Source organism: Paralichthys olivaceus, chromosome 1, assembly GCF_024713975.1.
Source record: "Paralichthys olivaceus isolate ysfri-2021 chromosome 1, ASM2471397v2, whole genome shotgun sequence".
NCBI classification, from domain to species: domain Eukaryota; kingdom Metazoa; phylum Chordata; class Actinopteri; order Pleuronectiformes; family Paralichthyidae; genus Paralichthys; species Paralichthys olivaceus.
In genome coordinates, this window is record NC_091093.1 from 17,215,674 (window position 1) to 17,243,496 (window position 27,823).

Consider the following 27,823-nt stretch of genomic DNA (forward strand, 5'->3'; position numbering starts at 1 on the left):
GCATTTATGCAGAGTACAAATAATTAATCTTACATCCTGCATGAGGCAAACAAACTCATGTACAAATGCCCCTTGGGAATTAAATAATTCATGAAAACATTAGTTTGCACAAGATACTAACATGCATTCAAGAGGTGAAAGTGTGTAACTTCTTTTAAATTAATTAATGTATTAATTATCTAAAATAATCTTGTTTTCCTACTTTTTTTCCCCTCGTAGCCACATTTCCCTGTTTGGGCTGCTTCTACACAAAACCCTACCTTCTGAGTCTGACTATAGTTTGATATTTAGTTTATATAGTTAAATAAACAAACATGAAACTTCTTTTTATAAATTAAAATCTATTGCACATATAGTGAGTTTCAGATCCCACATACAGCCTGTGTCCTGCAGCATTCACAGACTCTGCTGGGCTGAACCGAGCCGTGCCGAGACATGGAGCAATGTGCATCTATTGATTTATTACTATAATAGTTTATGACGCTTCAACAGAGCCATACACAGACTCTACACAGGAGCTAGCACATCTGTATGAGTGAAGCTGTATAAAGTCGTATTTATTGTGTGACGTGTTTCTGATCCAGGACCCGTGGACTGGTTTGGGGTTTGTTTGGGTGGGCGGGTTAGGGTTTGGTGCGCTTGGTTCAGGAGGCGGAGCGGCCCGGAGGGTCGGACGTCCTTCGGAAACAGCCATTCTGAGTGTGTCCCAGAAAACAAGACAGCAGCGGATAAGTTGGACAACTGAGCTGAGGCCGCTCCGCACAACTCTCCATCTGTTTTCTTCTTGACTAAACCCGTTTGAGACAAACCTTTGACATCTACGACGAGAGAAGCAGAGAGCGAAGCGACGCCGGTGAGTAAACTAGCAAACAGAGTAGATTGCAGATGCTCAGTCTGTCGTTTAACTCCATAAAGAAACTCCACCTTTAACGTGTGGATGTGACACACTCACTTTAACATGAGGTGGAGTTAACGCAGTGACTTTTAAAGTGAGTTTGTGTTTCTCTCCACCTGTTGCTCAGAAACTGCGTCAACTCAATCTGCGCCGATTCTCCACTTTACTTCACCTGCTGCTGTTTGAGTGCACTTTTCTTCTGGGGCCATGTTTGTAGTTTTCTTTATTCAACACATCAGCGCTGAGGATTTTCAACGCGTGCACAGTTGCTGCTGCTGCTGCTGCTGCGCGCTCACGTTGGCTCCACATCAGTGAACTCTTACGTAACTTTACAATATTTTCCCACAGAGTAAATCCTGCAGCGACTGACCCCCTGTCATGTCTCACCTGCTCCCGCCCTGTGCTCAGCTGATCTGTCCTCCTCATGGAGTCATGTGAGCAGCTCCAGACTCAGTGTCAGGAGATGAAACCTCTGCTGGGTTCAGTCTCTGCCTTGACATGTTAACCTGTCCTGCAGCCAAGACCTTTCTGCCCTGCAACCTTCTTTATATACAGTCTATGCCTGCAACACAGTGACGCAGTGAGGGCAGCATGGCCTCTGGAGACAGTGCCTAACTCACTGAGGGTTTCCTCCATTTGCAGTAAAATACAAAATCAAAACAATGGCAGGGAAATGGTTGCACCTTTGCTGGAGTCCTTGTGAGTCATATGCATCTGAAACTATGAGGATGGAAAAGTCTGCTGACAACACCCATACACCCTTGTCTCTTTTTAAAAACACTGTAATACGACTAAATAGCACTATCTTCTTTAGCAGATCGTCTACACTTTTGATTTGCACTTCAGCTTTGGTGTTTTTCCCCTCAGCTATAAGTTGCTTTGCACAAAAGTGTCTGCCAAATAATTAAGTTTAATTGAAGCACCAGGACCAACCACTCATCACTGTCCACTTGTAAAACCCAAGCGGGGTCAGATCATGTTGTCCTAGGAGTTTCTGACGCGTATAACATATATGGTGTTTTAAAGCAGAGAGCAAAGATAATACACTTCAATGAGATAACACGTTATCTCTGTGGGGAAACAACAGAGGTATTTTCATGCAGCAAATTCCACATGTTGAACACATCTGTTTTGTCGAGGCCATCATTCACAGACTAAATCGATTATGATACAGAGTGCATCAGAATCTGAGCGGCTTACGACCTTGGTGGCAAATCCTGACATTTTCTCGACTGATAAACATATAACTTCGCATAACTTCGGCTTGAAGTGGTTACAATAGAGTTCAAAAGTGAGGTTATCTTCCTGTTCAAGCAGATCACACATGATTAAAATATAGATACAATAACCAGAGGAATTTCAGTTGAATGGCTTATAAATCAATTGACTTCTAAACATCGCCAGAAAATGGAACAAACCTGAAGTAACACCTCAAAGCTATTCTGCTCTTTGATTTGCACTTTGCATCTCTACCCACAATGCAACCAGAAACAAAGAGTGTGACAAACTCTGTCAGCTGACAGATCCATATTATCTCCACAGCCGTCCAACAGTCTGGTTTTTTTTTTTTTTACCTTTTTCCATCTTAATGTCCTACATCCTGCTTTTACCTTTGTTGTCAGTGTTATCAGTGTCCTTCCTCCTGGCCCATCTCTGTCTGTCTTTGTATTGTAACAGGTGGAATGGGACTCTATCAGTAAGGCAAACAGGAACCTGTAAAAAGCCCATTGTCTGGTGAAGCACATGCTGGCTGCTGATGGCTTTGTCTTTAACCACTTCCCAGATATACATTTGTGTGATGAACATTTAACAGCTTAGTTTGATATTGACAGTTTTATATTTATCACCAGGTGCATTCTCACAGTGCGACTGCAAATCTGTCAACTCTGACAACCTGACTACTCTATCAATTATAATGATACAGAGTTGAGTCAAATACGATTTTGTTGCTCTTTTTCCCATGTGTGGGTCTCAACCTTTATGCTCTCACATTTCTATCAGGCCTGACTGAGTGTTTCCTTTCTGTTTATACCTTCTCTTAACCTGTTTAACCCATATTCTTTGTCATGCAAGATAAACAGTCATTTTCTTGTACCATACCTATTAGTCACTCACCTGTGAGGCCTTTCTAAACAGTGTTTGTCATTAAAAAAGAATGTGGCTCATGTTGAGTCATATTTTCTGTGATATTATGGGCTCTGATTTGTTGCAGGCAACACAGGGAGCTTATTGTCCTGAGCAGATTAACTGAGAGGTTTGACAATAAAGATCTCCCTGGAGACAAATCAGAGCATTAAGAATGCAAAACAAAAAAGAAAAATGAAATTTGAAGACATGATTAAATGCAGCAAGGGTTTAATGTTTCATTATAGGCTGAATGTCTAGCTGCTAAACATTTGTTGATTTAACTTAATTATGCAGCTTCTCATTTCTGATTTTCTAAATCTTTGCTTCCAGAGGTGGGCCACCTGATCCAGGGAGAGGGATTTATTTTCCTCCTGTCTTCCTGATGGAGTCGTACAGAGTGACTGGTATTCCAAACAATGGAACTCAGCGGGTCTACACTCAGCAGTCCCGCTCCTCCAGGCCCCACAGTAATGGAGCTGGGACGTACGGTCTCAGCATCCGTGTCCAGGGTATAGATGGACACCCTTATGTAGTCCTCAACAACCAGGAAAAGGGTCCTCAACCCTATATCGACCCAAACAGTAATGGGTACATTGATGCAGAGGGCTCTTTTATTGAGAATTACCAGGAGTATGATTTCAAAGGAGGCAAGGAGGCTGGATCCGACAGCCCCTTTATGGAGTACAGGTCTCAGAAGATGACGCATTATGCTGGTACTCAAAATGGTGTCTCAGATTCACAAGGAAAGAAATCATCCGCCCTTCTGAACTTTCAGAAGCACCCTGAGATCCTGCAGCCGTATGATCCAGAGAGCAACTCCCTTAACATTGAAGGTTTACACAACCTGCCTTCAAGGCCTGTGGCTGAGACTGGGAAAGAACACCACAGTCTCCCCTCCAAATCCATTGAACCTGCTCCATCCCGCACCAGGTCATCGAGCATGGATCGTAATAAAGCTCCTGTGACACAAGAGAAAAGACAAATTCCGAGTCTGAGTGAGATAGCGCCTCCAAAGCCTCCACAGCCTCAGTCTGTGCCTCTGGCCCAGCCTCAGACCAGGCCACAATCACAAACACAAACAGCTCAGCCGCAGTCCAGATCTCGTATCCCCAATATGAATCCACCTCAGTCCAAGCCGGCCTCCAAAGCTCAGCACCAGTCTGTGCTTCCAGCCCAGCCTCAGCCCCCCGCTGTGTCAAGTCCCACGAGTGAGCAGAGCAAGACCTCAAGCAGATCTCCCAGTTCTATGAACAGCACCAACTCAAGCCTTGAGCGTGCCCGCCATGAGCCTGATGTCCTTCCTCTACGCAGGACTGACTCCAGTGGGCCAGTCCTCCAGTCCTCTTCCCGTTCCCGTCACTCCTCATCATCCTCCACCTCTAAGGCTCTAGTGGATGAACAGATGGAGGCTCTGTATGCAGACAGCATCAACCGCCATGAGAACCGACGCTACATCCCTTTCCTCCCTGGATCAGGCAGAGACATTGACACAGGCTCCATCCCTGCTGTTGATGAACTCATTGAGAAGTTTGATGGCAAAGATGGCAGCCACCACCACAGGGGCAGGGCGGGGCGCAGGAACAGGATCAATCCAGAGGACCGCAAACGCTCCCGCAGTGTTGATAGTGCCCTTGGCCTGCGAGCTGGCTCAAAATACATGGATGAGTTTAGCCGCAGTCAAGGCACATCAGGTGAGCATGTCCTGCGGCCTTCACAGCTACGGCTGCAGAAAACAGCAGGCAGTCAGGACTCCTGGATCACGTCTGTAGATGGCAAGGTCACCAGTGCGCCCGGCTCACCACAGAGCACCATCTCCAAAGGTGTCGGCTACATCCAGGGCTACAAAAAGCCACAGACTCGCTCCTCTTCTTTACCATTCGAGAGTAAAGAGAGTGAGGATAGTGCCTCTAAGATTTTGACAACATCAGTGTCAACGTCTCTATCCAAACCTTCTGCTACAGCTGCAGACAAAAATCCCAGTACAGATGCAGATGTTCAGGTATGAGGCCATTGATTTCTGTCTTTATTTTTCCTCCTCAGATCCCCTAACCCTCCTCAGTCCAACACATAATTGCGTGTTAACTCTTTTCATTGAAGATGTGTGAGAGACGAACACCCTCTTTTTGCTTTGTTAAGATCTCTTTCATTTCCTCTCATATCCAGGCGACACCCGATCTTCTCAAAGGTCAGCAGGAGCTGTCACAACAAACACACGAAGAGACAGCCAAACAAATTTTGTTCAATTACCTTAAGGATGGGTGAGTTATCTCAGCGTTTTCTGATCCAACCAATGTGATTCTTAATCTCTCAATTTACTCATACTTAAAAAAAAAATGCGTTTGTAAATATGTTTTGGATGTTAGTTGAATCATGAACTGATCATTTTGTTCCAACTGAAGCATTAATTCATCATGTTGCACCATACGGCAATGCATCATGAGGGTAGAGATGGTTGTGTGGGGGAGCACAAATACGTGGTTTTTATCAGAGCTCGACTGTTTGTGATAAAAGTGAAGGAATGTGCTGCTCTGAACCCCCCCTCTCCCATCTAGGGCTGTGAGGGATCCAGCTGTCTGGAGTATGTTTTCTTACACAATCCCACTTTCTCTCTGCTGTCTTTTTAGCTGCAGTGTGAGCATTCAGTTTGTTTCTGTAATCACACCCTACGTATATCAAGGAAAGGGTTAAAAGGCCAAAGAAGAAGCCATATAAGAAGATCTGTGCATACTGTACACTCCTTTTATTTAAGTTATCAACTCAATGATTCTTTTTAATAAGAAGGTTGAATTCAGATGCTATTTAAGTCATATTCTGCATTAGCTGCACATGATTATAAAGCGAGAGACAGGTTTCCACAGATTTTGCGTGTGCTACAGGCTTGGGGTAAAGTAGAATGAACAGGAAACTCCTTGGGTGTGTCTGGCCACAGGTCAGGAGTCACAGGACAAAGGAAAGGAAGCACAGATGGAAGTGCAGGGGCTGAAACAGACCTACATTCCCAAGGCCCAGAAGACAAACATTTCACCACCAGGGGTTATAAAGTTTTAATGAAAATCATCTGTATGAGAAGCTGGGAGTTTTTTGGGGGGTTGGTTTGGCTTTCTGTTTCAGCCTTGTAATTTATTGAAATAATATGTCACTTCTGGCGTGTGAAAGTGCTGAAATTCCAGTTGTGTTGAATCTGATTCTTCACTTCAAACGAAAGGATTAGATGGGGTTTTTTCTGTGGGTTGAGAAAATCATCCATTGTTTCAAACATCTGTCAACGAACTCTGTTCACCAGCAAAGACAAAGATGCTTATTTTTTTTAAATACTATTTTTTTAAGAATAAGAAAAACTATGTTTCCATTACAGCCTAAAGTAATGTTTGGGTGTGGCCAGTTTGAGACCAAGTGCTGTGAATCCAGGCTTCCTTAGAAATCTCAGAAAAGTTGTTTGTTCTAGCAATTGAATGATAATATGAACAAAACTACTTCTTGCCTGTCAGCGTTTATTTAATATCAAGAGCAAGCAATACAATTTTTTGCTTTTTGTTTACATTTGAAATGACTTGAAATTGGTAAGTTTCTTAAGGACAGTTGCACACACTTTTTATCTGGTTCCGACTAATTTACCAGGTGATGAAGCGGGACTCTTCAACAATCATTAACAGCCTGTACATTTGATTGTTCCACTGTCCTATTTTATTATACAGATGTCATGAGGTTGTTTGTGCTGTGAGGTGACACTTCAAAGCAGCACAAGCCTTTTTGACCCTTTCCAAGCTGGGAATGAGTTTCTGTTCCCAGAACAGTCTGGGATTTATTGTTGACCCCCCAAACACTGAGAAAGGGTTGTTTTTAACCTAAAGTAATCTGTGTGGGTTAATACACGTATGTGTGTGTGTCTGCAGAAGCAGCGATAACGATGAAACAACAAAGAGAAAGGTCAACCTCGTCTTTGAGAAGATACAGACGTTGAAGTCTCGGGCCACTGCGAGTGCACAAGGCGACATCAAAGTGAGATATATATATATTTATATATATTTTTTATATTTGAATCATAGATTTGGGGTTGTTAAATTACACCTTGATGATTTTACAGTAACGGGGTGTGGAATGTTTAGGCTTCACAAAGCAAATTTCGACTGGTCAAATGTGTTAATAGTGAACAGGTTGATAAATGCAACAAATTTATTAGAAGTTTCCAAATAAACATTATTTTATGAGAACCTGTAAAACTGTGCATATTATCTCAGGCTCCAAGGCTTTGGCAGTCAGGCTGTTTACTTTGAATATCACACACTGTCAGCTATTCAGTATTTATCTTTTGTGTCGAAATAATCGGTATTTTTATTCATAATCGACAAAGTTCTTAAATCTCTGTGATCTTCTCTCAGTCGCTGGACGTCTCAGCACAGACCAAAGCTCTGCAGGTACAAAACACTGAACTGGAGAAAGAAATGGTCAAACTCAAGAGACAACTAGAGGATCAAGCCACGGTAACAGCCGTCTGCCTCCTAACACCAGCTTGTTTATCTTGGCATGTCAGTTTATTACTGAACTTGTTGTTTGAGCAGCATATCCTCTAATCTTGGTTGGAAAAGAGGTTTAAGGGATTACTGTGCAACTTGTTGAATTTAGAGAGACATTTTGGGACTATTATGATTGGCTAAGCTTAACACAAAGGCACATTTTCATTAACTAAAAAAATAAAGTGAATGGGCAATGGTTTTATTTTATTTTTGATTTCCTTACTGAGTGCTATGATAAAGGCAGCGTAAACATCCAGTTGTATTAATAACTCATCAGGTTATGTTACTTATTGATCCAGAAGAAATGATGCCAAATCAGTGCTGAACTCACTCAAGCCCTAGAGAGCTCTCCATCAAGTGAATGCCTGTTCACTCTTGTTTTGCTTAGTTTATTATAACTTTTCCTCTTCACCTTTATTGGCTTTACTATGGTTATTCTACTGTTTGCCATCACTGCTACTGACAGCTGCTGTTTTGGTTGTGCTGTGATAGATGAACTTTCTTTGTGCCATAAATCAAACCTTTATTTTTCCCAGAGATATTGTACTTAGTACCAGACAGAATTGCAAAGTCAAAACTAGGCTTATATGAGTCCAATATAAATGCCAGTGGTGTCATTCTTCTATAACCATGATATTGTGCAATCAACATTTCCGTTGCAATGATTATATGAAGCAAGACATTCCATTGCCACAACAGAAATTTGTTGTTTGCTCTGCATCAAAAGTAAAATAAATAAAATGGGTGTAAGTGTCTGGAATTTTAATTGGGGATAAAACCATTTTAATAGTCAATTATTATAACATGCACATGTTATGAACTTTACTGTCATGGAGCTGGAAGCCTCATTTTATGCTGCAATTGCGGATATATTATAGATATATAAGTCTATATCCCAAACCAGATCTCCTCAGGGAAATAATAAAGTTAATTTTAATTCTGTCCTGTCTTTTGAAAATTTTAAAACAGATTTTGCTAACAAAAAAACTAAAGAAAAATGACTTTATCTTAACTAAGGTGGTCTGATCAATTCAGTCCAAATGCCAAAATGAAACGGTAATGTATTTAATATTTCACCATCAGAGGAGTCAGGGGGACAGGAGGACAGCAGCAGGGTTGAAGGACCTGCAACAAGAACTGGAGAGGAGCACAGAGGAGTGCAAGCGTCTGAAGGCAAAACTGACCAAAACTGAGGCGGAGCTGCAGAACACAGTCGAAGAGTAAGTGCAAAACGACACTGGAGAAGGATCGGGCAGTAATGAGCAGCATGGGTGCCGCCACCATATTAGCTATATTTAGCATTTCCAGAATGTTTTGTTGACTTTTTGAATCATCAATAAAAAACTAAATAAATCCATATTGAAGAAGTTGGTGGATTTGAGGCAAAAACATCTAAGTTCATCTCCCTTTAGTGGCATCTGTATCTTGGTTGTTTTGTTTGTATGCAGCCCCAATGAACACACCTGGGGATGTTTGTGGTGGAAAACTGGGGAGGGATTGTGCTCTTTGATTTGCTGAGGATCGTGCACAGAAAGAGGTGCGAACAGGGAGGAACACCATGAATCTCTTGTACTTTACACTCTTCTGGTGAAACTCCTTGTTCGCAGGTGAAATAAAGAACCAGGCTGCTACTGTTAACACATCACCGCGTCACATAATAATAATAATTAGCTTAAGGTGTTATTCATTAGCTGCTGATTTAGACCTTATTTTCCATGTGCTATCTCACTGATCAGTGTAGGACATCTGTTAATGAAGTGGTAACCAGGTCTCCTCCTTCGTTTCATTATACAGACCTTTGTGTCTCGCCCTGGTTTGTTAGGTTTATCTTTTACCCTTCTCATTAATATGAGTTAGGTGATTGATTTACTTTTCAATGTTTCAGCTCTAACTCACAGCTCAAATCCCTCTCCTTTATACATATCATGCAACTGTTGTTCTGTTATTACTGATCTCTTGAATCCAGGATCCAAGGTTTGAGGAAACATTCAAGTTCTATGAGTTGACACAATTTTCTCACTATCATTTAAAGCATTTTTGTCTTGAATGAACAGCAGATGTTGAAAAGGCAGAACGGGGAGAGCAGAGTGTTTGACATGTAACACAGGGCTATCACCAGATTTTAATTTAACAAGGGACAGAGCTGTAACCATTCAGCTGCTGGTTGCTCCCCTCTATAGATCTTCCTCTTCAGTCTACATTGCCGTGTGGTGAATTGTTTGAGGTGCTGCACATCACTTATCACCCTCCCCCTCGGTGTTGTCATGTAGAGGCATTTTACACATTATTGGTTTGCCCTGGGTCAGGTAGTCAGTATGTATACCTCGCATTCAGACCCAGTGCAGGTGTTCCCATTTGTACGTGTGAATTAAGGTGCAGATGTGTGGGTGTGTATGTGCAGATGTAAAGTATGTAGGGTTCCTGCACTGTGATGTGACATGTTCTGTGGTTTGCCAGACTGTTCCAGGTGAAGATGGAGAGGGAGCAGTACCAGACAGAGATCAGAGACCTGCAGGACCAGCTGTCAGAGATGCATGACGAGCTTGACGCGGCCAAGAAGTCAGCAGGCGATGAAGAGAAAGACATCATGATGGCGGTAATGCTCAGTGTTCTTTGTTCTGTCACATGAAGTAACACAAAGCATCATGTTTATTGCTTTTAAAAAACAGTTTTGCAGAAAACCTTTGTGCTAAACCCCCAAAACTTTATGGTTTTGAACAATTTCTGTCTGGAGACACTATGGAATAAACCGTCTTAATAAACAAACAAGGAAGGGATTACAATACTGTTGCTATTATAGCTAAATAATGATTAAATTGATATTAATTATTTCCAAATGTCTATATTCTCCCTTGTACACTGCATTTTTATCTTTAAATGCTGTAATAACAATCATACTTGGTAGGTCAACTCTGGTCTGATTCTGCAAATTCAGCTGTAATGAAAAGTCACCAAACCCTCCTTGTTTTCCACAGGACATGATGCAGCTGAAGATGGACATGCAGGAAGTTCTCTTGGCCAAGGAAGAGCAGGAGGAAGTACTGAGGAGGCGAGAGAGGGAGCTGACAGCACTGAAAGGAGCCCTGAAGGAGGAAGTTGCCGCTCACGATCAGGAGGTAGACAAGATGAGGGACCAATATGAGAAGGAAATGAGCAGGCTGCAGACATCTTTGGAGGAGGCCAAGCAGGTAATCAGCCTCCCGTATGTTTCCAATCCCTCCCCTTGTCTCTCTACCTCCCCTCCTCCTCATTTCCTTTGCTCTCTCGCCCTCCCCCATTCCAGGAACACACCCTGTCACAGAGGAGTGTTGAGATAAGCATCTCATCATGGGGAGCTATAACTGTTTGTGTTTATGTGTGCATACTTGTCATGCACGTTGTGTTATATGGTGCAACAGAGAGTTGGGCGTTGCTTTGAAGGGACGTTATTTACACCTTTTGATTAATTTCACGGCTGTGAGACAGAGTTTTAATGTTCAGACAAGATAAGATGTATCCAGAAAAAGCTCGGCTCCTTTAAATCAGAACCGCTGTTCTGTGGAAGGGATTCTCACAAAGATAAGGACAGGGAGCCAAAAGGCCTAGTTTCATTCTGCATTTGAGAAGTTCAGCCAAAGTTAAGTCTGAAAAAAAGTCCAAAGTATTACTAGACTTTTCAATATTATAAAACAAGCAATTAATAATATTATAATTCGACAACATAATGTCCAAGACCTGTAATTAGCATAATTCTCATCTGTGAGTAATAATTTCTCCAAACATATTACGCCTCAGTTGTACCACTGAAGACTTATTTACATCCTGATGGACAGATTATACAAGTAGACTGGTTGTACTTTTATTTTGTGATAAGTTTTGTGTGCATATCATCAGTGATTCCAAGACTCTGACAAATAACATCACAGTTTTTAACAATGACAAAATAGCACACAAAGGTTTTTAAACACTGATTAGATAGAATCTTTTGCTTTAGAGTGTAAGACATTTTTTCAAATGACAGTGGAAATGAAACTCTTCTCGAGTTCACACGCTTAAGCTGCATCAACAGAACAAACAGTTAAATGTAGCTTGTCATCATTTTTCTTTCAAGTGTGGACGTGTTTTCTTATCTCAGCTTGTTGCTCTATGGGGGAACATTGTACAGGAAGAATGATGTTTGATAATAACATTTAGAGACATTTATCGGTTCTCTTCAGGCAATTACAAGGTCTAACCTTCCTGGCAAGGTCAGTGTCGTAGCTAGTAGCTCAATGAAAGGCCCTGACAGACCCTGGAAACAACCATCTCTGTTTTTACATTGGCAAAAAATACATCCCTGAAAAGCTGCACATGAAAATTAAGGTATTAGCAGAACAGTACCAGTGATGATTTAAAGTTAAATGAATAGAAATATTATTTTTAGAAGAAGCAGAGTGGCTCTATGAGCTATTGTTTTGGAAACTGTAGGAGGTTGGTTAAGATAAGTCGAGCAGCGGTGCATGCCAGGAGACGGCACACTGAAAGGACTGAGGACACATTGTTTTCAGTTGGTCTCTGTGTGACTCACGTGTGTCCTGTTTGTCTCAAAGAGTGGAAGTCGTCCTTGTTCTCGGCTTCCTGTCGGTTCATTGGGGGTCCACATGCAGCAGGTCTCTGCAGCAAGTCTGTTAGAACATTTCCTTTTGTTAAACAGATGAACTGCTCCCCCAAGGGAGTATGTCATCAGGGCTTTACCCTCCGTGCTTTGTAAACACTTGGCGAGATGAAGTCATTGTTTGTTTCTCTTTTAACATATAAAAGACTTCTCAAGCACTGGAGCCTTTTCTTCTACGTATGTCCTTGAATTGATGTTCTGTCCTCAGGTTAGACTTTGTGAGACATTTGTAGATTAGAAGACCGTGCATATCAGTTATTATGAAACAACATCAAATCAAAGTAATCTCTACAGACACCATTTGTGCTTTATGTATTTATATATGCTGTTTGACACATGACAGATGATAAGATCTAATAAATCTGCATATAAAAGACACACAGTTTATTTAATTTTGTAGATATAAGCATGATTTTGAAAGCATGTAAGTAACAAACACCTTATAATTCATGATATTAGATAGTATGATTCTCGTTGTAATGAAAATGCACTATGTGATAGAAACAAATGCCAAAACAAATCATGCAGAGTAACGAGATAAGTAGCAGCTTGAAACTTCAATTCTTCTTGAAGTCCAGTGTTGTCAGTCTGAGCTACAGGTTTTGAGAAAGTCTCACGTACGTTTCCACTTTGAGTAAGGGTGAAAAATTAGAGCCAGAGGAACTGTACATCTTTTCATTCTTTTTGCCCCATCTCCACTCAAAGTGTTGCCTCTCGTCTTTGTGTGGCCCTGACATTTTGCGCTGACCAGAGCAACCCATGCGGAGAAGAATGCTGGAAACTGGAGCACTAAATTGCTCTGTATACTAGTTAATTGCAGTGGCAAGCCATCACTAATCTAATGAGCTGCCATTTTTGAGTTGCATCGTGTCCCCTCTTCTTTTTGTGCCCTGAAAGAGCGGGGGTAATTGTGGACCTCAGTCGACGATGAATGATGAGTTTGTTTCGCACAATAATAGCAGTGGGGGTTGCTGAATAAGTGGGTCAGTATGTTGTAGAAAAGGGGTGCGTGGCCAACCCAGCTGAAAGGAGTAGGGGGGCTGTTTTGTGTCTTAAATTGAAAGCTGCATTGTGTTTTTCACTCAGCTGAAATAAGTGGAATTTTATTTATTTATAAAGATTAAAAAATCTCTAGTCATTCTTTCTAACGAAGATATGACTCTGTTTATTTAAACAAGTATTACTAACCGCTGCTCAGATCTCAGCATCTTCGGAAGTAGATTTGATCTTTTGTTCACTGTCAGCATGTGCTATGCAAAAAATGTGGAAAGATGAGGTGTGGTGAGTTGTGAGAGGGGTTTGTTTCAGGAATGTTGGGGTCAAAGTGGAGAATGTGCTCCCTGGAGACCTCCTTCTCCCCTCCGCTCCAGCTCTGTTACACTGTACCCGCTCTGACCTGCGGGAGAGACTCCAATCCTTTCGTTTTTGCCTCTTCATGGTGCTGCGGTTGCATCTCCATCTCTGCAGCGTTTCAGATTCTCAGTGTTTGAGGCTTTAATTGGTCTCAGCCGTGCGCTCCCTAACCCAACTGTAAAGACAGAGCTTTGTGCTTATCACCCTGTTTCCAGCTCTGGTTGTGTTTCACCTACAGCCTCAATGTGCAACACGGCCACATTGTTATCACGCTCTCATCTGTAACCTCAATCCCAAACGCTGTATTTTTTCATTACCTAACTCCACAGTTTCCACACAAGACTCTGCAGTGATCTCCCACTCGCCAGTTCATTTTCTGGCCCGTGCCGTTCTCATCCATATCTCAGCCTGCCTCTCAACTAATCTCTGCCGTGTGTGAACTGAAGTCTCACTGTCTGATCATCAAACTTACAGTACGTAGCCGGAGAAGAGTTCCCCCTCGGGCTTGTTTTGAAAGTAAGGACTCCTGCGTGAGTCTGTGTGTTTGATGATAGCGCTGTATTTCCCAGCGTAGCTTTAGGAGCTGATTTAGCAGGTGGCTGGAAAAGCGGGGGAAGGAAATGCAGGGCAGTGAGCGTGGAAGGAAATGATGGAGAGTGTTTCTGGATCTTGACAGAGACGGCAAGGAAACAGTTATTTATCCTTGCAGAAATATGACTTCTTCAAATGTCTTAAATGATAACTTTATAGACTGATGACATCAAACACTAAAAAACATATGAAGTGAATACACTGCAATTCTGAAAGTGGATGGATCAGATCAGGGTCAGGTCTGTGTGAAACCACACAGCGCCTAGATTTTTCAGTTTGTTTCTCATTTATTTCGCTGCCTCTGAGAGCTGAAGTGGTGGAAGCCTACTCTCCCAAAACAACTTTCAGGAGTCAAGTTAAAAACACAGCACCTACTGAGATGAAAAAGATCATCTGAGGCTATCAAACAGCGCTTTTAAAGGTTGTCAGTGTGTAGTTGTTAATTTGTCAAATCGTTCATATTGTTCTGATTTGTTGTTTTACAATGTTCTGTCTGATCAAGAAGAAATTAATCTGAATGTCTTTTGTACATTTTGATATATTAACTTGTAAATGTGTACAGTGTGAGTTAAGATCTTTATGTTTGTGCTGTTAGTCTTTAAACTTGTGTGGGATGTGGATTTTGGGCGTTCCTTCTCTCACAGGTTTACACAAACCCTGACTTCTTTGGCCTTTGGCCTGGAAAACTTGAACATGGATTTTTCTGTCCTCTTTGTTTTTCTGCTCAGACTTTGCTTGAGTTAGATTTAGTTGGTTCTGTGAGGCCTTTAAGTCAAAGTCTTGCGTCAACTAACATCCTTAATTTTAATTATTTTAATATATTCTGTGTACTTAATATATATATATATATATATATATATATATATATATATATATATTTAATTTGCAGAGGCAACGTTTCTGCCTTTACATTCCATTATTCAGTTTCTTGTTGTAGAAATTAAGGATTTTGCTGAATATTTTACAAAAAAGTCTGATTTAATTGTTATTTATATTATAATATCTAGAAACCCCGAAGTAGGGGAATACATACATATATCGGATGTCGGCAGTGATTGCTCCTGATGATTGCAGCCATAGTTGAGATGCTTTTGGTGTCAACAGTCTAATTCCAAAGAGTCAAATTTGGTTCTTTGTGAAGGATTTAGGATTTTTCACCAAAAAAGTTCTTAAATTTGCTTTTTATGCTTATTTTTTAACCATAAACTTTAAAGTCTCTTAGTACAGTTTTATAATCACTGAAATATCTTTGTGTTTTCCTGTTCACCCTGGAAAACATGCATCTTAGATTTGTTTTAAAAGCAGGTTTTTGTTTCCATTTTTCTAAGGACAAGACAAGATTTGATTCCTTCCACCAAAGAAATGCCAAAGCTTCTCAGCTGTCACCTTTTCATTTCTCCTTCAGTCTTTCCTTTCAGACCATGACAGGCCTTCTGTTCAAGTTAACCTCAGGTCCAGGCACAGTTTTAATGAGTGAAGCTGTTGTATGTGTAACTCATACTTTGTGTTGGCAAAGAAAATCAAGGCACCTACACTGTCAATGTAGGTTTTTCTATAATTTGATGCTGTTCAGGAAATTACCTGTACTTTGAACAGCCACGGTCATTTTTATTTTTATATGTTTGGATATGTAGACCCTAACCAACAAGCATTTTTTCTTAGTACTCAGTAACTGACGGGCTAATAAACATAAAATACATAATTACAACTCTCAACTTGATGTTTTTGAATCCAGTAGACCTGATATAGGGATTCTTGCTGATATTTATGGTTGTGTTGTCAGAAATGGAATGGTCCAGGATAATCATGGACACTGCCTGCTTGTGGATCTGTGTTTCAGGTTCCTTTCAGCTGAGTTTATTTTTAGACAAACGGCTCTGCTTGTATCTGATTTGATGGGAATAACTGAGAGAGAGCCAAGATTTCACCACAGCACACGGTCATGGGACGCACGCTCCACTTTCATGCATCGCTTCAAAGACGGCTCAAAGTCAGTTAATGTGCAACTTTAGACAAACAGTGTGAACACACAGAAAGACCCAAGTCAATCTTTGAGTTAAGGCAAAGGAAACAGAAATATACAAGTGGTGTGATATCACCACATATTCTTCAGTGGTGTTGTACTTTTCGAGTGACGTCTGCCTCTGTTGACAGTCTCTTTGTTAAATCCCTTTATTTAAAGAAGTGATGAAGAATTCTAATAAATAGACAAATGAGAAAATTACTGTCTAATAGCTGATGAAGTGATTTGTTTTGTTAGTGCTAATCCTTCAGTGATGGTTTGGTAAACTTTAACAAGGACTTAACTCTTGACTGTTCACTTTTTTGTAGTTAATAATCAATTTTTGATGATTTACATGAAACTGAAAAACTAGCATGTACAAATTTAGTTAGCTAATGTGCCTTATTAATGATCCTCATAGGTGATTGTTAAATTACATTTAAAAGAGGCTGAAGACACTGGATTCTTCGCACGTCCTTCAACATACAGCAGCAGTGTCTCCCTCTCTGTGGTGGTTTTTAACTCATATGACCCAGTGTGGGAAGTGGGACAGGCAGAGAAGTGTGAAGGCTGAACTTTCTGTGTATGCTGTTAAAATGGAGCACTGACACAAAGCTGACACACACTATCAAAGCTTTATTATTGTAGTGAAAGCTGTGTTTAGTCCCACATCCCACCCAACCCCCCCTTTCCAATCCAACCACGTATAAGGAAACCATACAACACTTTTGTCTGTTTGTTTATTTGTCAGCAGGTTTTTACTAGAGTACTGAAGCGATTTGCACCAAACATGGACGGATGAGGCATTAGCCAGGGTAAAAATTTGGTGCAGTTCCTTCAAGAGATTTCGCAATCAACAGTTTTTTAAAACAACATGAGGAATGTGCTGTTGCACAAAATACCTCAACAGACACGAATGTCTTTGCCCAAACTGATGATGTTTCGATTCAGAAAACTGCAAATGTTGGTTTCATTTGAAAACTGTTAGCACTGTTTGCATTTTGGCTTTTGGTTGGTCAAATATAAAATATCTCCATACACCAGTCTCAGTGTGCAAACCTGTTGCTCCACTTGCCACCATTGTCATTCCATGTTTTATTCTTATTGTTCATTTTGACGACCTTCCTTACCTGTGACTTGGTATCTTTCTTCTGTGCCAGATTATTGTAGAAGAACAAGTACATCAGACTTTGCAGAATTTTGGCGTTGACTTGGCACAGGCATTCCTAGTACAGACGTCATCAACATTAGTTGTTTTGGTAACAACATAGACGTCATGACTACCTCACTACCATCACTATGGATTTGATAATGTTTCTGTTGAATTTAGATTGGAGACACACACACACGGGTCCAATATAAATGTCAAATTATCTCCAAATGTTGTTTGGATCTCACTTGCAAAAAATATGTATGATGTGTTGGTTTTTTTTACTTTCTAGACTTTGCAAAATCAATCTGAAGATAATCTGGATATGCCAAAGCCTGGTTTTGAGCTGGTAGTGTGAGCAACTGTAAATCACCCAGAGAGACAGAGATGAGGCAGACTCTGTGGTGACAGGGAAAACAGGTCTGACTGGCCTGCCAGCCCTGAAACAGGGAGGCACCCGTTACCCTTCTGCACAGGAGGTGTAGAGATGCAGTGTTGTTTTTAGCCAATCCAACTATGACAGACAGGTTCACTGTCAATCTGTGTCTGTGTGTGTGTGTGGGGGGGAATCAGTTTGAATGCACAGGAGGACAGCATTGCACTTTATTTCAAATGAACCTTGAGCATTTAAGTTTTCAGCTTTTTCAGTTGTGTTATGTTGTAAACCTGTGTCTGACGTCTCCAACAGAAGACTTCAGATGACAAAGATCTTCTCTGCTCCTGGTTTTGCCTGCAGTTTTCTCTCCCCTGTCATAAACATGAAATTACCAAACCAGATTCTTAACATTCCACCTCCATGCTAAAAAATGCTGTTTCCAAAGAAACCTTTGCAAGATGGTTGTCAACCAATGTTGCCATTCACAGGACGGATGTCACTGCAACCGAAACCTGTTATCTGTCCTGAAGACTGAGTCACCTGGTTCTTGGCAGTTTTTCTTTTTCTCTGTCGCCTTCCCTCGCAGACTTGTACTCCAGTCTCTCCACCCTAAATTTCAGACAAAGCCGACACTTCATTTATAAATTTGGGCACAGGGGGATCTCAGAACACTCTCCATCAACTCTTTCACTGCCTGACTAAAACTGTAAAACCTTTGGAATTGGTCACAAAATAAGTGACAAAAAGCTTCACAACAGAATATCACAATAGTGACACGAGATTAGCAGGTCTGCCTTGCTTGTCTGCTGACTTAGCCTCAGCAGGAGCTAATGAAAGCTCAGATTTAGTTCAGTTTAGCCATCACTTGGTAAATATGAAGTGTTGGAGAATTACAGAGGGAGCTATTCTGTGTCTCCACAGCATGAAAAGCTCAGTGAGAAACTAAAACTGCTTTTTGTTGCCTGAGACATTTGAGGGAGTCTCAAATGTTCCCTCATGCATCGTTGTTCCACTTTATGTTTAGTGTCACAGACTCCTGCTTCCTTTGTACTCAAGCCTTGTGTCTCGCTCTGATCTGCAGAGCAGCGCAGCAGTGGTCCGTGAGAAGGCTGAAGTGGAGGCAGCCAAGGGTGCAGTGGAGGGCCAGGCAGGACGGCTGACCCAAGAGTCCGAGCGGCTGCGCAGGCGAGCACAGGAACTGGAAAACGAAGTGGCCAAACTCAACCGCATCATCGATGAAGCCAAGCTAAAGGAGAGCAGGCTGGGAGACAGGGCCAGCAGGCTGGAGGTGAGGGGTCAAGATGAATGAAGAAGGAGTCAGTAACTTAGGACTGCAGGTTTAGTTATACACTGTAACATATTATTTTGAATGAAAGTCTCAATTATGTCTAACAATGTCCACTTAACAGAGAGAGAAAAAGCAATCTGAAGAGTCACTGGCAGAAATTAAGGAACAAGAAGAGGAGATGTCACGTGCCAACAGAGCACTGACCCTGCGGCTGGAGGATGTGCAGGTGAGATGAGCAGCACTACACTATGCTGCAAATGGTGGAATTTGGGTTTATTTCATGAGCATGGTCTCACACCTTCAATACTGTGTTCTGCTACAGAGGAACCTGACGAAACTGAGCAGTGAACACAAGGAGTTGGAGGAGCGGTTACAAGAAGAGAGGACTCAGAAGGAGCAGTTCAAACACATGAAGAACGACATAGAGGATGAGAGGAGGCTGCTGGACCGCACAGTGGACAAACTTCAGAAGGAGGTGAGTGCTCTTGAACCTGTCACCTCATGACTTTCTTAACTAGGTGAGTTGTGGGTTTTCACCAGGTACTCCGGCTTCCTCCCGCAGTCAGGACATGCAGACTGGGGTTATGTTGATTGGAGACTCTAAATTGAAATTAATTCAATGTGGTATTCAGTTTTGATATGAAAATCCTAAACTTACTCTTGAGTCACTTCAGTGTCATTACAACTCTCCTCATCTCTCACAATTCTCTCCTTATTTCTCTTCTCTCTCTCTGCCTGTAGATGAATGATATTGTGGATGCGTCCCAGTCGTCCACTAGGGAGCTGCAGGAGCAGATTGATATTTATAAAGAGAAGAACCGTCGGGAGCTGACAGAGCTGCAGAGGCTGCTGAAGGAGCGAGGACAGGAGCTGGACAAGTACCTGCTGGTGACCAAAACCCTGCAGGAAGAGGTAACAGTGGGTTACATCAGCCTCCTTTAGCGTAGTGGGCACTCACAGCACAAACACAGATTTGAATGCTGACACTGCTTTCTTGGTGAGAGTGGTCAAATCAAGGCCATCATTAGTCAGGCCAACTGAGCCCTCTCAGGCAGAAGGCAGATGACGAGCCATTGTTCCTACTCAACCAGTTTATCTCCTCCCACCCACATCATGCTCTGCTTTCAGACAGCGATGTCATCACTTTGGTATTTTCTGCTCCCCGCCATCCTCTCGAACCCAAAACATGGTATTAAAATGAAGTCGGTGAGCCGAGTCAAGTCATAGAAAATGTCTGTTCTTTATTTAAATGAATGTTTACGTTTTGTGGTAGAATTAAAATGGGAATGTGCTGAATCCCTTTGTGAGGACATAACGTCATAATTGTGAAACCGCTCTGCCTGAGTTAATTTATCCTTGTCAGCACTTTGGAATGTGAAGAATGTTTTGGTTGAAAGAGAGAATTGATGAATGTTGATAATATAGGTGTCTGGGGGGTGGCTTAGATCATTCTCCTATTCATCTATCAGCATTTATTTAAAGCAGGGTATTTGAGACTATATACATTTCATTATGAAGTGCTAATATCTAATATCGTTGAGAAAGAACAGCACATAGAGACATTACGATCTATGCAGGCTGCCAAAAAATTAAGTGGACAAAGGAAGTTGCTTTAAAAGAATTTAAACATAATTAAGACCTACTTAACTGTATGTGAGACCTAGTAGATTATATTTAATTTTATAATAGGCCTACAATTCAGATTATATACATTTTAGACCCAGCAGAAACCCTGAAGATAAAATGTTAAAATATAATTGATCATGAAGGCATCAATGTGCTATTAAATGAAGAGAATGGACTGTAAATGTAATGTAAGTCGATGTTAACAGTGCAGATTTAAAAACATTTCAATCAAAGAGGCCTTCAAGGATACACACAATGCACCTGCCCTCTGAGCTTGTAAACACAAAGGTCTGTTTATAATGAAAGCTTCACTGGACACATTTTTAATAATGTTTTTAATAGATTCTGTCTTGATTTCAACACTTTTCCTCACATTGCCTTCTCTGGGAGAAACTATCTTCTGGAACCAGTTGTCATTAGCTGCATAATGAACTGCCACTGTATTTCACAGTTATTACAGCTGGACATATCATGTGGTAGTAAGTAAAGTGTGTATGTCAGGATGAGGTCAGTTTCCTCCAGGTTCTTCTTTTTTCCTCTCTATGTCCATGCTAATGTATCATGGTGCAGCTGCAGCTCAGGAAGAGGAGGATGTCATTGTTGTGATATCATTGTTGTGAAAGCTGTGCTGGCTGGATTCACATCCTCCCTCTCTGCCTCTCCTGAGAAACTGATTGCTCTGGATTTGGCCTAGTGAGTCCACTTTTCCAGTTTCTCTGAAATGCCCAGTAGATCTCCATCCATGTGAACTTGGCATTCCTTAAGTAAAATAACTTGTAGGCTTTATTTAACCAGGTAGATGTAGAGGTCAGGAAAAAAAAGCTGAATAAAAAAAAAACGATAAATCATTTTCATTCCATAAATCTATTTCATTAAATGATCATCACATTAATTCACTTAAACTCTTAGAAACATGGACATCCAGGGCCTGAGGGAGACTGTGCCATTATCCCATTACACTTATTAATAAGTCTTTGCATGCTCTGCTTCAGCTCCGTTGCTTAAATTAGATTTTACCCAAGTATTTACAAGATGAAATATGTAATAATTCTGAGCTAATGGCCAGATATTTGTTTGGGTGAGAAATAAGGCCAGATGATTCATTTTCATTGTATAAGCATGATGGAGTGGGGGCAGTTTTGCCGCTCTGGGGGCTCTGCTGCTGAGGTAAACATTACAGTAGCCTGGTTTCATTAGTCACTCAGGAGAACCGTGTAATTATTTAGCTAAGCAGCAGCTAAATTGTCAATCATCACTGCAGTGCTAATACTTGATATGAAGTAGTGGATGTTAAACATGAGTGCAGGGTTTAATACATCATAACTGCAGAGGTACTAAAAAAAAATGCTGCCAACGAGTTGTACTGATCTTCTGGGATCAAATGATTAGGAGCAGTTATTATTATTATCAATAAGCAATGATGTAAGCAAAGTAATTTTTAATGTATTGAAGTGTGTGGATTTATTTTGTTTCAGCTGTCACGTCGTGAGGAGGACATTCGACAGTGTCAGAGGGAACGAGATGAGGCTGAGCTCCGGGAGAAGATGCTGGAGAACAAGGTTCACGATCTTGAGGCGGAGACTGAGACCAACGCTCACGCTAAAGATGACAAGACGCGACACATCAAACTCTTGGAGGTATGTTCATGATGCCATGTAAAGCCACTGAGAAAGGGTTTGTCATTAGCAGATATTGTAACTTATGTCAAATTGTGAAAAAAATTATCATTTAGGTTACATAAACACATTAGAAGACCTTAATGGCCAACGATTAAGTTACATTTTTTGAAAATGTATTTAAATGGCAACACTTAGTGACTGTATGGATGTAACTGATTCATTTTACAGGAGAGGATCTCTCAACTGGAGCTGGACCTGGAGGAAGAGCATCACAGTGGAGACCAGCTGATGAATAGAATCGACCGAGGAAGAGAGCAGGTAACACACACACACAAACACACACTCAACACATTCTCATTACCAGTGTTCACCTGTGTCACTGACCTGCTGTTCATACCCTCACATAGAAGTGTCTCTGTTCCATCTCAATCTGTAAATTATATCCAGACCTCCTGTTACTTCGTCTTCCATCTCTAACATCATTAACCGCAACTGCTAATCTCTACATACAAGGAGCAAGTGACCTCTGCCAAACATTTTCAGGTCTCAAATACAGTCCAGTTCACATTATTCATATGCAGGTTAGTGTGTTGTATCAGTGCTTTGGTGCGTGAGAACACTCCGTATGTAATATCCACACTCCCAGTTTACTTCTCGTCTGGATAAAGCGGACGGGTTATTGCTTTGTAAGATGATCTTGCATAATCGGTCAGATTGGTGGCCTGCCAGCGTGGTCTCAGCGGCGTCTATCCAAAATTCGTGCATCAGTCACAAAAGACTCTTCTTAATGCACCGCCCGAGCCAAAATACGTGAGCTGCCAAATGTCTCAAGTTTTCAGGTTGCGGAGTTCACTTGGAAATTAAGCTCAGTAACTTCATCTCGAGAGCAAATCCACTTCTTATGCTTGAAGTCGGTTTTTATATCCTTGCTCCACTTTTCCTTCCTGTGTGATAAAGCTGCTGACGGAGGCACTGTGAAGTAAGATTTTGATAAAGTACATGTGCTTCTAGGATTGTTGTTTGTTCGTGGGAGAGTGCTTCCTAATCAGCAGGAGGATGTTGATCCTGAGGTTTTTGAAATGACACTATTTTATTGCAACCTTACTAATTTTATCGTAATGTGTTTGTCTTGTGTTGCACATTTATCCAGTTGTTGGTGTCATGGCACCTTTAAAGCTCCTCCATATCATACATGAAACTATGGTGGGATTTGACATTCTGACCAAAATTTAGTGACAGCTACAGAAGCTTAGTTTGGATGAGTGGACTTTTTTAAATCTCCTTAAATGGTTTCCCTCTTAAAATATTTTTGGCCAAGGGAAGAAGAGTGGCTTTGTGACAAAGTGGCATTGGTTCAGCATGAGGCTGAGGTCGGTTGTCAAGGCAACGCTCGAGCTTTGTGCAGTCAGGACGGAGTAGGTTGAGTGCTGCACACACACACCAACACAGACACACACATAGGCATACACGTGGGTATGTGCGCTCTCATGTCTGTGGGGAGGCGAGCTGGGGGTGGTGAATGGCGACGGGGTGGTGGGGTTGCGGTGGAGGCAGCAGGAAGAACACCTGCGTCTCTCCTGGCACCAGGTGCTCCTCTCCTGTCTAAATGAGAGTAATCTCCCCTCTCCTCTCCTGCCGTCTCTCACAAAGCAGATTAGTTTCGCTCTGTGTTCCAGTCTGCTGATTCAGCTCCCTCAAGCACTGTGCTGGGTGCACCAGTTATAGGGGCCATCGTTCATCAGAGCAGCCCACTGTCACCCACTAATTGGCATAAAATATCACCAATTCCAAGCTCCTCTAACAAAGAAAGAAGCATCACCACTGTATCGATTAGTTCTCATCCTCCCTCCTTTTGAGCTGGGATGTCACAGAACAGTCAGACCTCTCTGAGCTGATGACACCAGAATTAAAGAAATAATTAGATGTTTTAGAAAATGCACTTGTTAGGGTTCTTACTGAAAATTATATGAGATCTATACCACTCTAATATCTCATTTCACATAAGGGTTAACTTAAGACAGGATTCAGGGGGAAAAGGGTCGCCTGGTAACAAAATCTGCCTATCAGCACCTCTTAAGCTTACAATACACACATAAGCACAACGTATCATTAAGCTTAAGTTTTTACACAAACAAGTTATGATGTGTTAATCTGTGAGTGTTAGAAATGCTGGTAGGTGGATTTCCTTAGCATGCGACAGAGCCAGGCTGCTGGTAGTTACTTATTCATTCTTTGCACACCAGTGGTGAAGGAAGTACTCAAGTACAAACAACTAGACAAAAAAGTGAAACTAAAAGTACCACCTTAACTTTTCTACTTGAGTGAAAGTAAGTAAGTACTTGCTTTTAAAGACACTTAAAGTATTAACAGTAAAAGTATTTCTGTTGCTGCAGGAGGCGGGGTCTAATGGTACCTGTCCACATTAGATCAGTTAACCAGTTAACCTTTCGTTATTGATTACTTTTAGAAAAATTAAAAGCTATGTGAACATGTAACGCAATGCATTCTAAACACGTAGAGGAGTAGAAAGTACAAATATTTGCTGGTATATGTAGTGGAGTAAAAGTTTAGAGTATACCAAGAAATAAATCTACTTGAATAAAATACAAATACATGAAAAACGTGCTTAAGTACAACTCACCACTTCCCATACAGACACCAGTGGTCTTGGTAAGAAAGTGAACTTGAATTAAAAATGAAAATGTCTGTGAAAAGCCAACAGCCATTTATTTTACCGAGACTACAGTCTTTGGTGTTCCTTTCTTCTACAACCAGTTGTCACAGAGAGATGAGGATCTCAACTAAACGTGGAATGCAGCTAAACAAGAAATTCCTGATCACCAATTAACTGCAGGTCCTTCAGCATTAAGTATCGTTTAGCATCTTGACTCACTGAGAGCTCCAGTGGTTCCTGTTACGAGTGAGACTCAGACAGTGTCTGATAATAATTGTCATCCGAGTGTGTGTGAGTGTGTGTGGGGGCGTAGCAATGACAGTGTCTGGACTCGGCTTGACAGGTGGAGCAGATGAGGAATGAACTCCTGCAGGAGAGAGCTAGCAGACAGGACCTGGAGTGTGACAAGATGGCTCTGGAGAGACAGGTACACACGCTCCTGTCTGGAGGAAAACAACTACACACAGTTTCTCTCCAAACTCAGTTCAAAGCACACACTCATTCAATTCATTCATGCATTTTCACCATTTTCATTTGATTGTATCCATCATCACATCTTATTTTCTCATTTTTTCACACAGAGATATGATTATGGTTTGAAAACACTCTTGTCCAGAGAAACACTTAACGACTTGTGTCTCTCTGACCTCTCCAGAATAAAGACCTGAAGAGTCGAGTGTCTCATCTGGAGGGCTCCCAGAAGTCCAACAAAGAGGGCCTGGTAGCACAGCTGGAGGATCGTGTACAGGAGCTGGAGGAGAGGCTGGAGGGCGAGGAAAGGTGAGAGAGCGACTGCAACTGAATAAAGATGAGGAGAGATGAGGGTGTGGAGAAGAGAGAGAGAGAGGTTTGATTAGATGGAGATGACAGAGTGTGACTTCTAGACTGATGGGTTTTAAAAATATCACAACTAGATGATTTATTTAAGTTCAGATCTGTTGGTAATGAAGCAGTTCAGGGTCTTTTTTTAAGCTCTTACACATGTGTGTATTCAAATTTGTGTGGTAACGCGTCTCTGTGTGTGTGACAGGGAGCGGGCCAACCTGCAGCTGGTCAACCGCCGACTAGATAGGAAGGTTAAAGAGATGCTGATGCAAGTTGAAGAAGAGCATAACTCGATGCAAGATCAGAAGGACCAGGTATGTAATACACATTCACACACCTGGAATTCAATAAGTGCATTATTTGTTTGGCGATCTTGAACCATTTTTTAATGGGCTCCATGTTTGCTTCTCGAAGCTGAATCTGCGTCTGAAGGCCCTGAAGAGGCAGATGGACGAGGCTGAGGAGGAGATCGACCGACTGGAGCACGGCAAGAAGAAGCTGCAGAGAGACCTGGACGAGCAGCAGGAGGCCAACGAGCAGCTCCAGAGTCAGCTCAAAGCTCTGCGTAGTGATATCAGGTAAAACACACACAAAATGAAGTCTTAGGATTTCCACACAGACCTTTTCGGTTTCATAGTTAAAATACCTTTCCATATCATCCAGGCGTAAGAGCAACTCTGCACCGCTGCTCAACACTCTGGACGACGATGACGACGACGACATCAGCACTGACGGGGAGACGTACTTCAGCTCATCATCCGGGTACAAACGTTCCTCCAGTCAGGACAACATCCTGTCCACGTTCACTTTGTAAACAAGCTCTGAGGTGGAGAAGGAAGCTGCTTTATATGCATCACTGTTGGACCAAACAGCTGGACAACAGCTGGAACTGTAGATATCACACAAAAAAATCTGCCTGAATATTCCGAGACTTTCCAGCTCAGTAAGATGATTTGGAACATTGTTTGTAAAATTCTCCTGGATATTAAATCTGCGCACAGTCTCGACGTCCATAAATGTACTCAGTATTATTTGAGCAGCTCTGAGTCTCGGTGTGTTATTCTGTCCAGTAGAAATGAAATGTACATACTGATTCATTTGATAATTTTACATGAACATATAACTGTCCAACAGGTGGATTTATGTAAACTAATCAGAATGGCACACGCTTGTCAGTGATTATTTTAGCATTAGTAAACTTGAACACGCTCTCTTTAATGCACTGTAATACAACAAAATCAGCCTTTATGAACAATATGAAGATATTAACACTTACTTTTTATGCCTATCAACTATGTTAAATTTACAAACAGTATCTGAATATACATTTTGTATCATTTGTTTAAATAAAAATATATTTAGCTTTTTTAATGAATGAAGACCAAATCCAGAAATATGAAGTGAGGACCAGGATGTTTGTTTTTATTTATTCATGGTTGAAAACACAAAGTCCTGGCTCAGTGAGGTTTTTAGGGAGAAATAATTGAGGGACTTTGTACACATGCATTTTTATACAGTTTCTGTTTTAACACTGGAGCTCCATTCAGTTGTTATCAACAGAAATGATTTGTAATCTACAGCACAGGTTACTCCTGATATTAGTGACATCACAGTATTGTTTATACATCTACTGGAAAAGGCTGCCTCATGTGGCTGAATTCACTTTTTTATGATGGAATTAACAGTTACAACACTGAACAAAGCTGCAAACATCAAAACCATTTCATCTCTGAAGATCTTTTTATACTGGACACACTTTTTAACGTAACTTCTGTCTCTGGTGATTTGTGTCCTGAATGGTTGAAGTTTTAATACTCAACACGGTGTAATTCTATAACCTCTCGTGTATTTTTGAGCTGTACCACTGTGTACATATTTCAAGAGCATGTGGGCCTCCTCAAAATGTTTCTTTTTAACAGACGATGAGATAAACTGACAATCGATGTTTTGCTCCAATGTGATGATTTGCACTCTCTGTACTCGATTGTGACGTCACGTCTGACGTCTGCGGAGGGGGGAGAGAGGATTGAAACAAATTCCTGCCGCTACCTCTCTGTACACATTTGTTCATAAATGTTCCTAAATCCTGCTGAGACTAAAATAAAGTTACTTTCATTTACTCTCATAAGCTCTTTTTCCTTGGTGAATAA

At 41.3% G+C, this 27,823-nt stretch overlaps 1 protein-coding gene across 2 annotated transcripts; it reads left to right on the plus strand.

The window, feature by feature from the left end:
* The first annotated feature begins 670 nt into the window (after positions 1–670).
* cgnl1 (cingulin-like 1) lies at positions 671–27,801 on the plus strand. 2 transcript variants are annotated; one of them, XM_020098835.2, is made up of 19 exons: positions 671–853; positions 3,353–5,021; positions 5,186–5,280; positions 6,916–7,021; positions 7,402–7,503; positions 8,620–8,756; positions 9,994–10,132; positions 10,512–10,724; positions 18,723–18,929; positions 19,051–19,155; positions 19,252–19,404; positions 19,671–19,841; positions 22,031–22,192; positions 22,403–22,492; positions 25,192–25,275; positions 25,504–25,628; positions 25,879–25,987; positions 26,088–26,251; positions 26,337–27,801. In XM_020098835.2, the coding sequence occupies exons 2-19, from the start codon at positions 3,405–3,407 to the stop codon at positions 26,485–26,487; spliced, it is 3,930 nt and encodes a 1,309-aa protein (XP_019954394.2). In that variant the 5' UTR covers positions 671–853; positions 3,353–3,404; the 3' UTR covers positions 26,488–27,801. The 2 variants fall into 2 exon arrangements, with proteins under 2 accessions (XP_019954394.2, XP_069379809.1); XM_069523708.1 differs by lacking the exon at positions 25,192–25,275.
* The last annotated feature ends 22 nt before the right edge of the window (positions 27,802–27,823 follow it).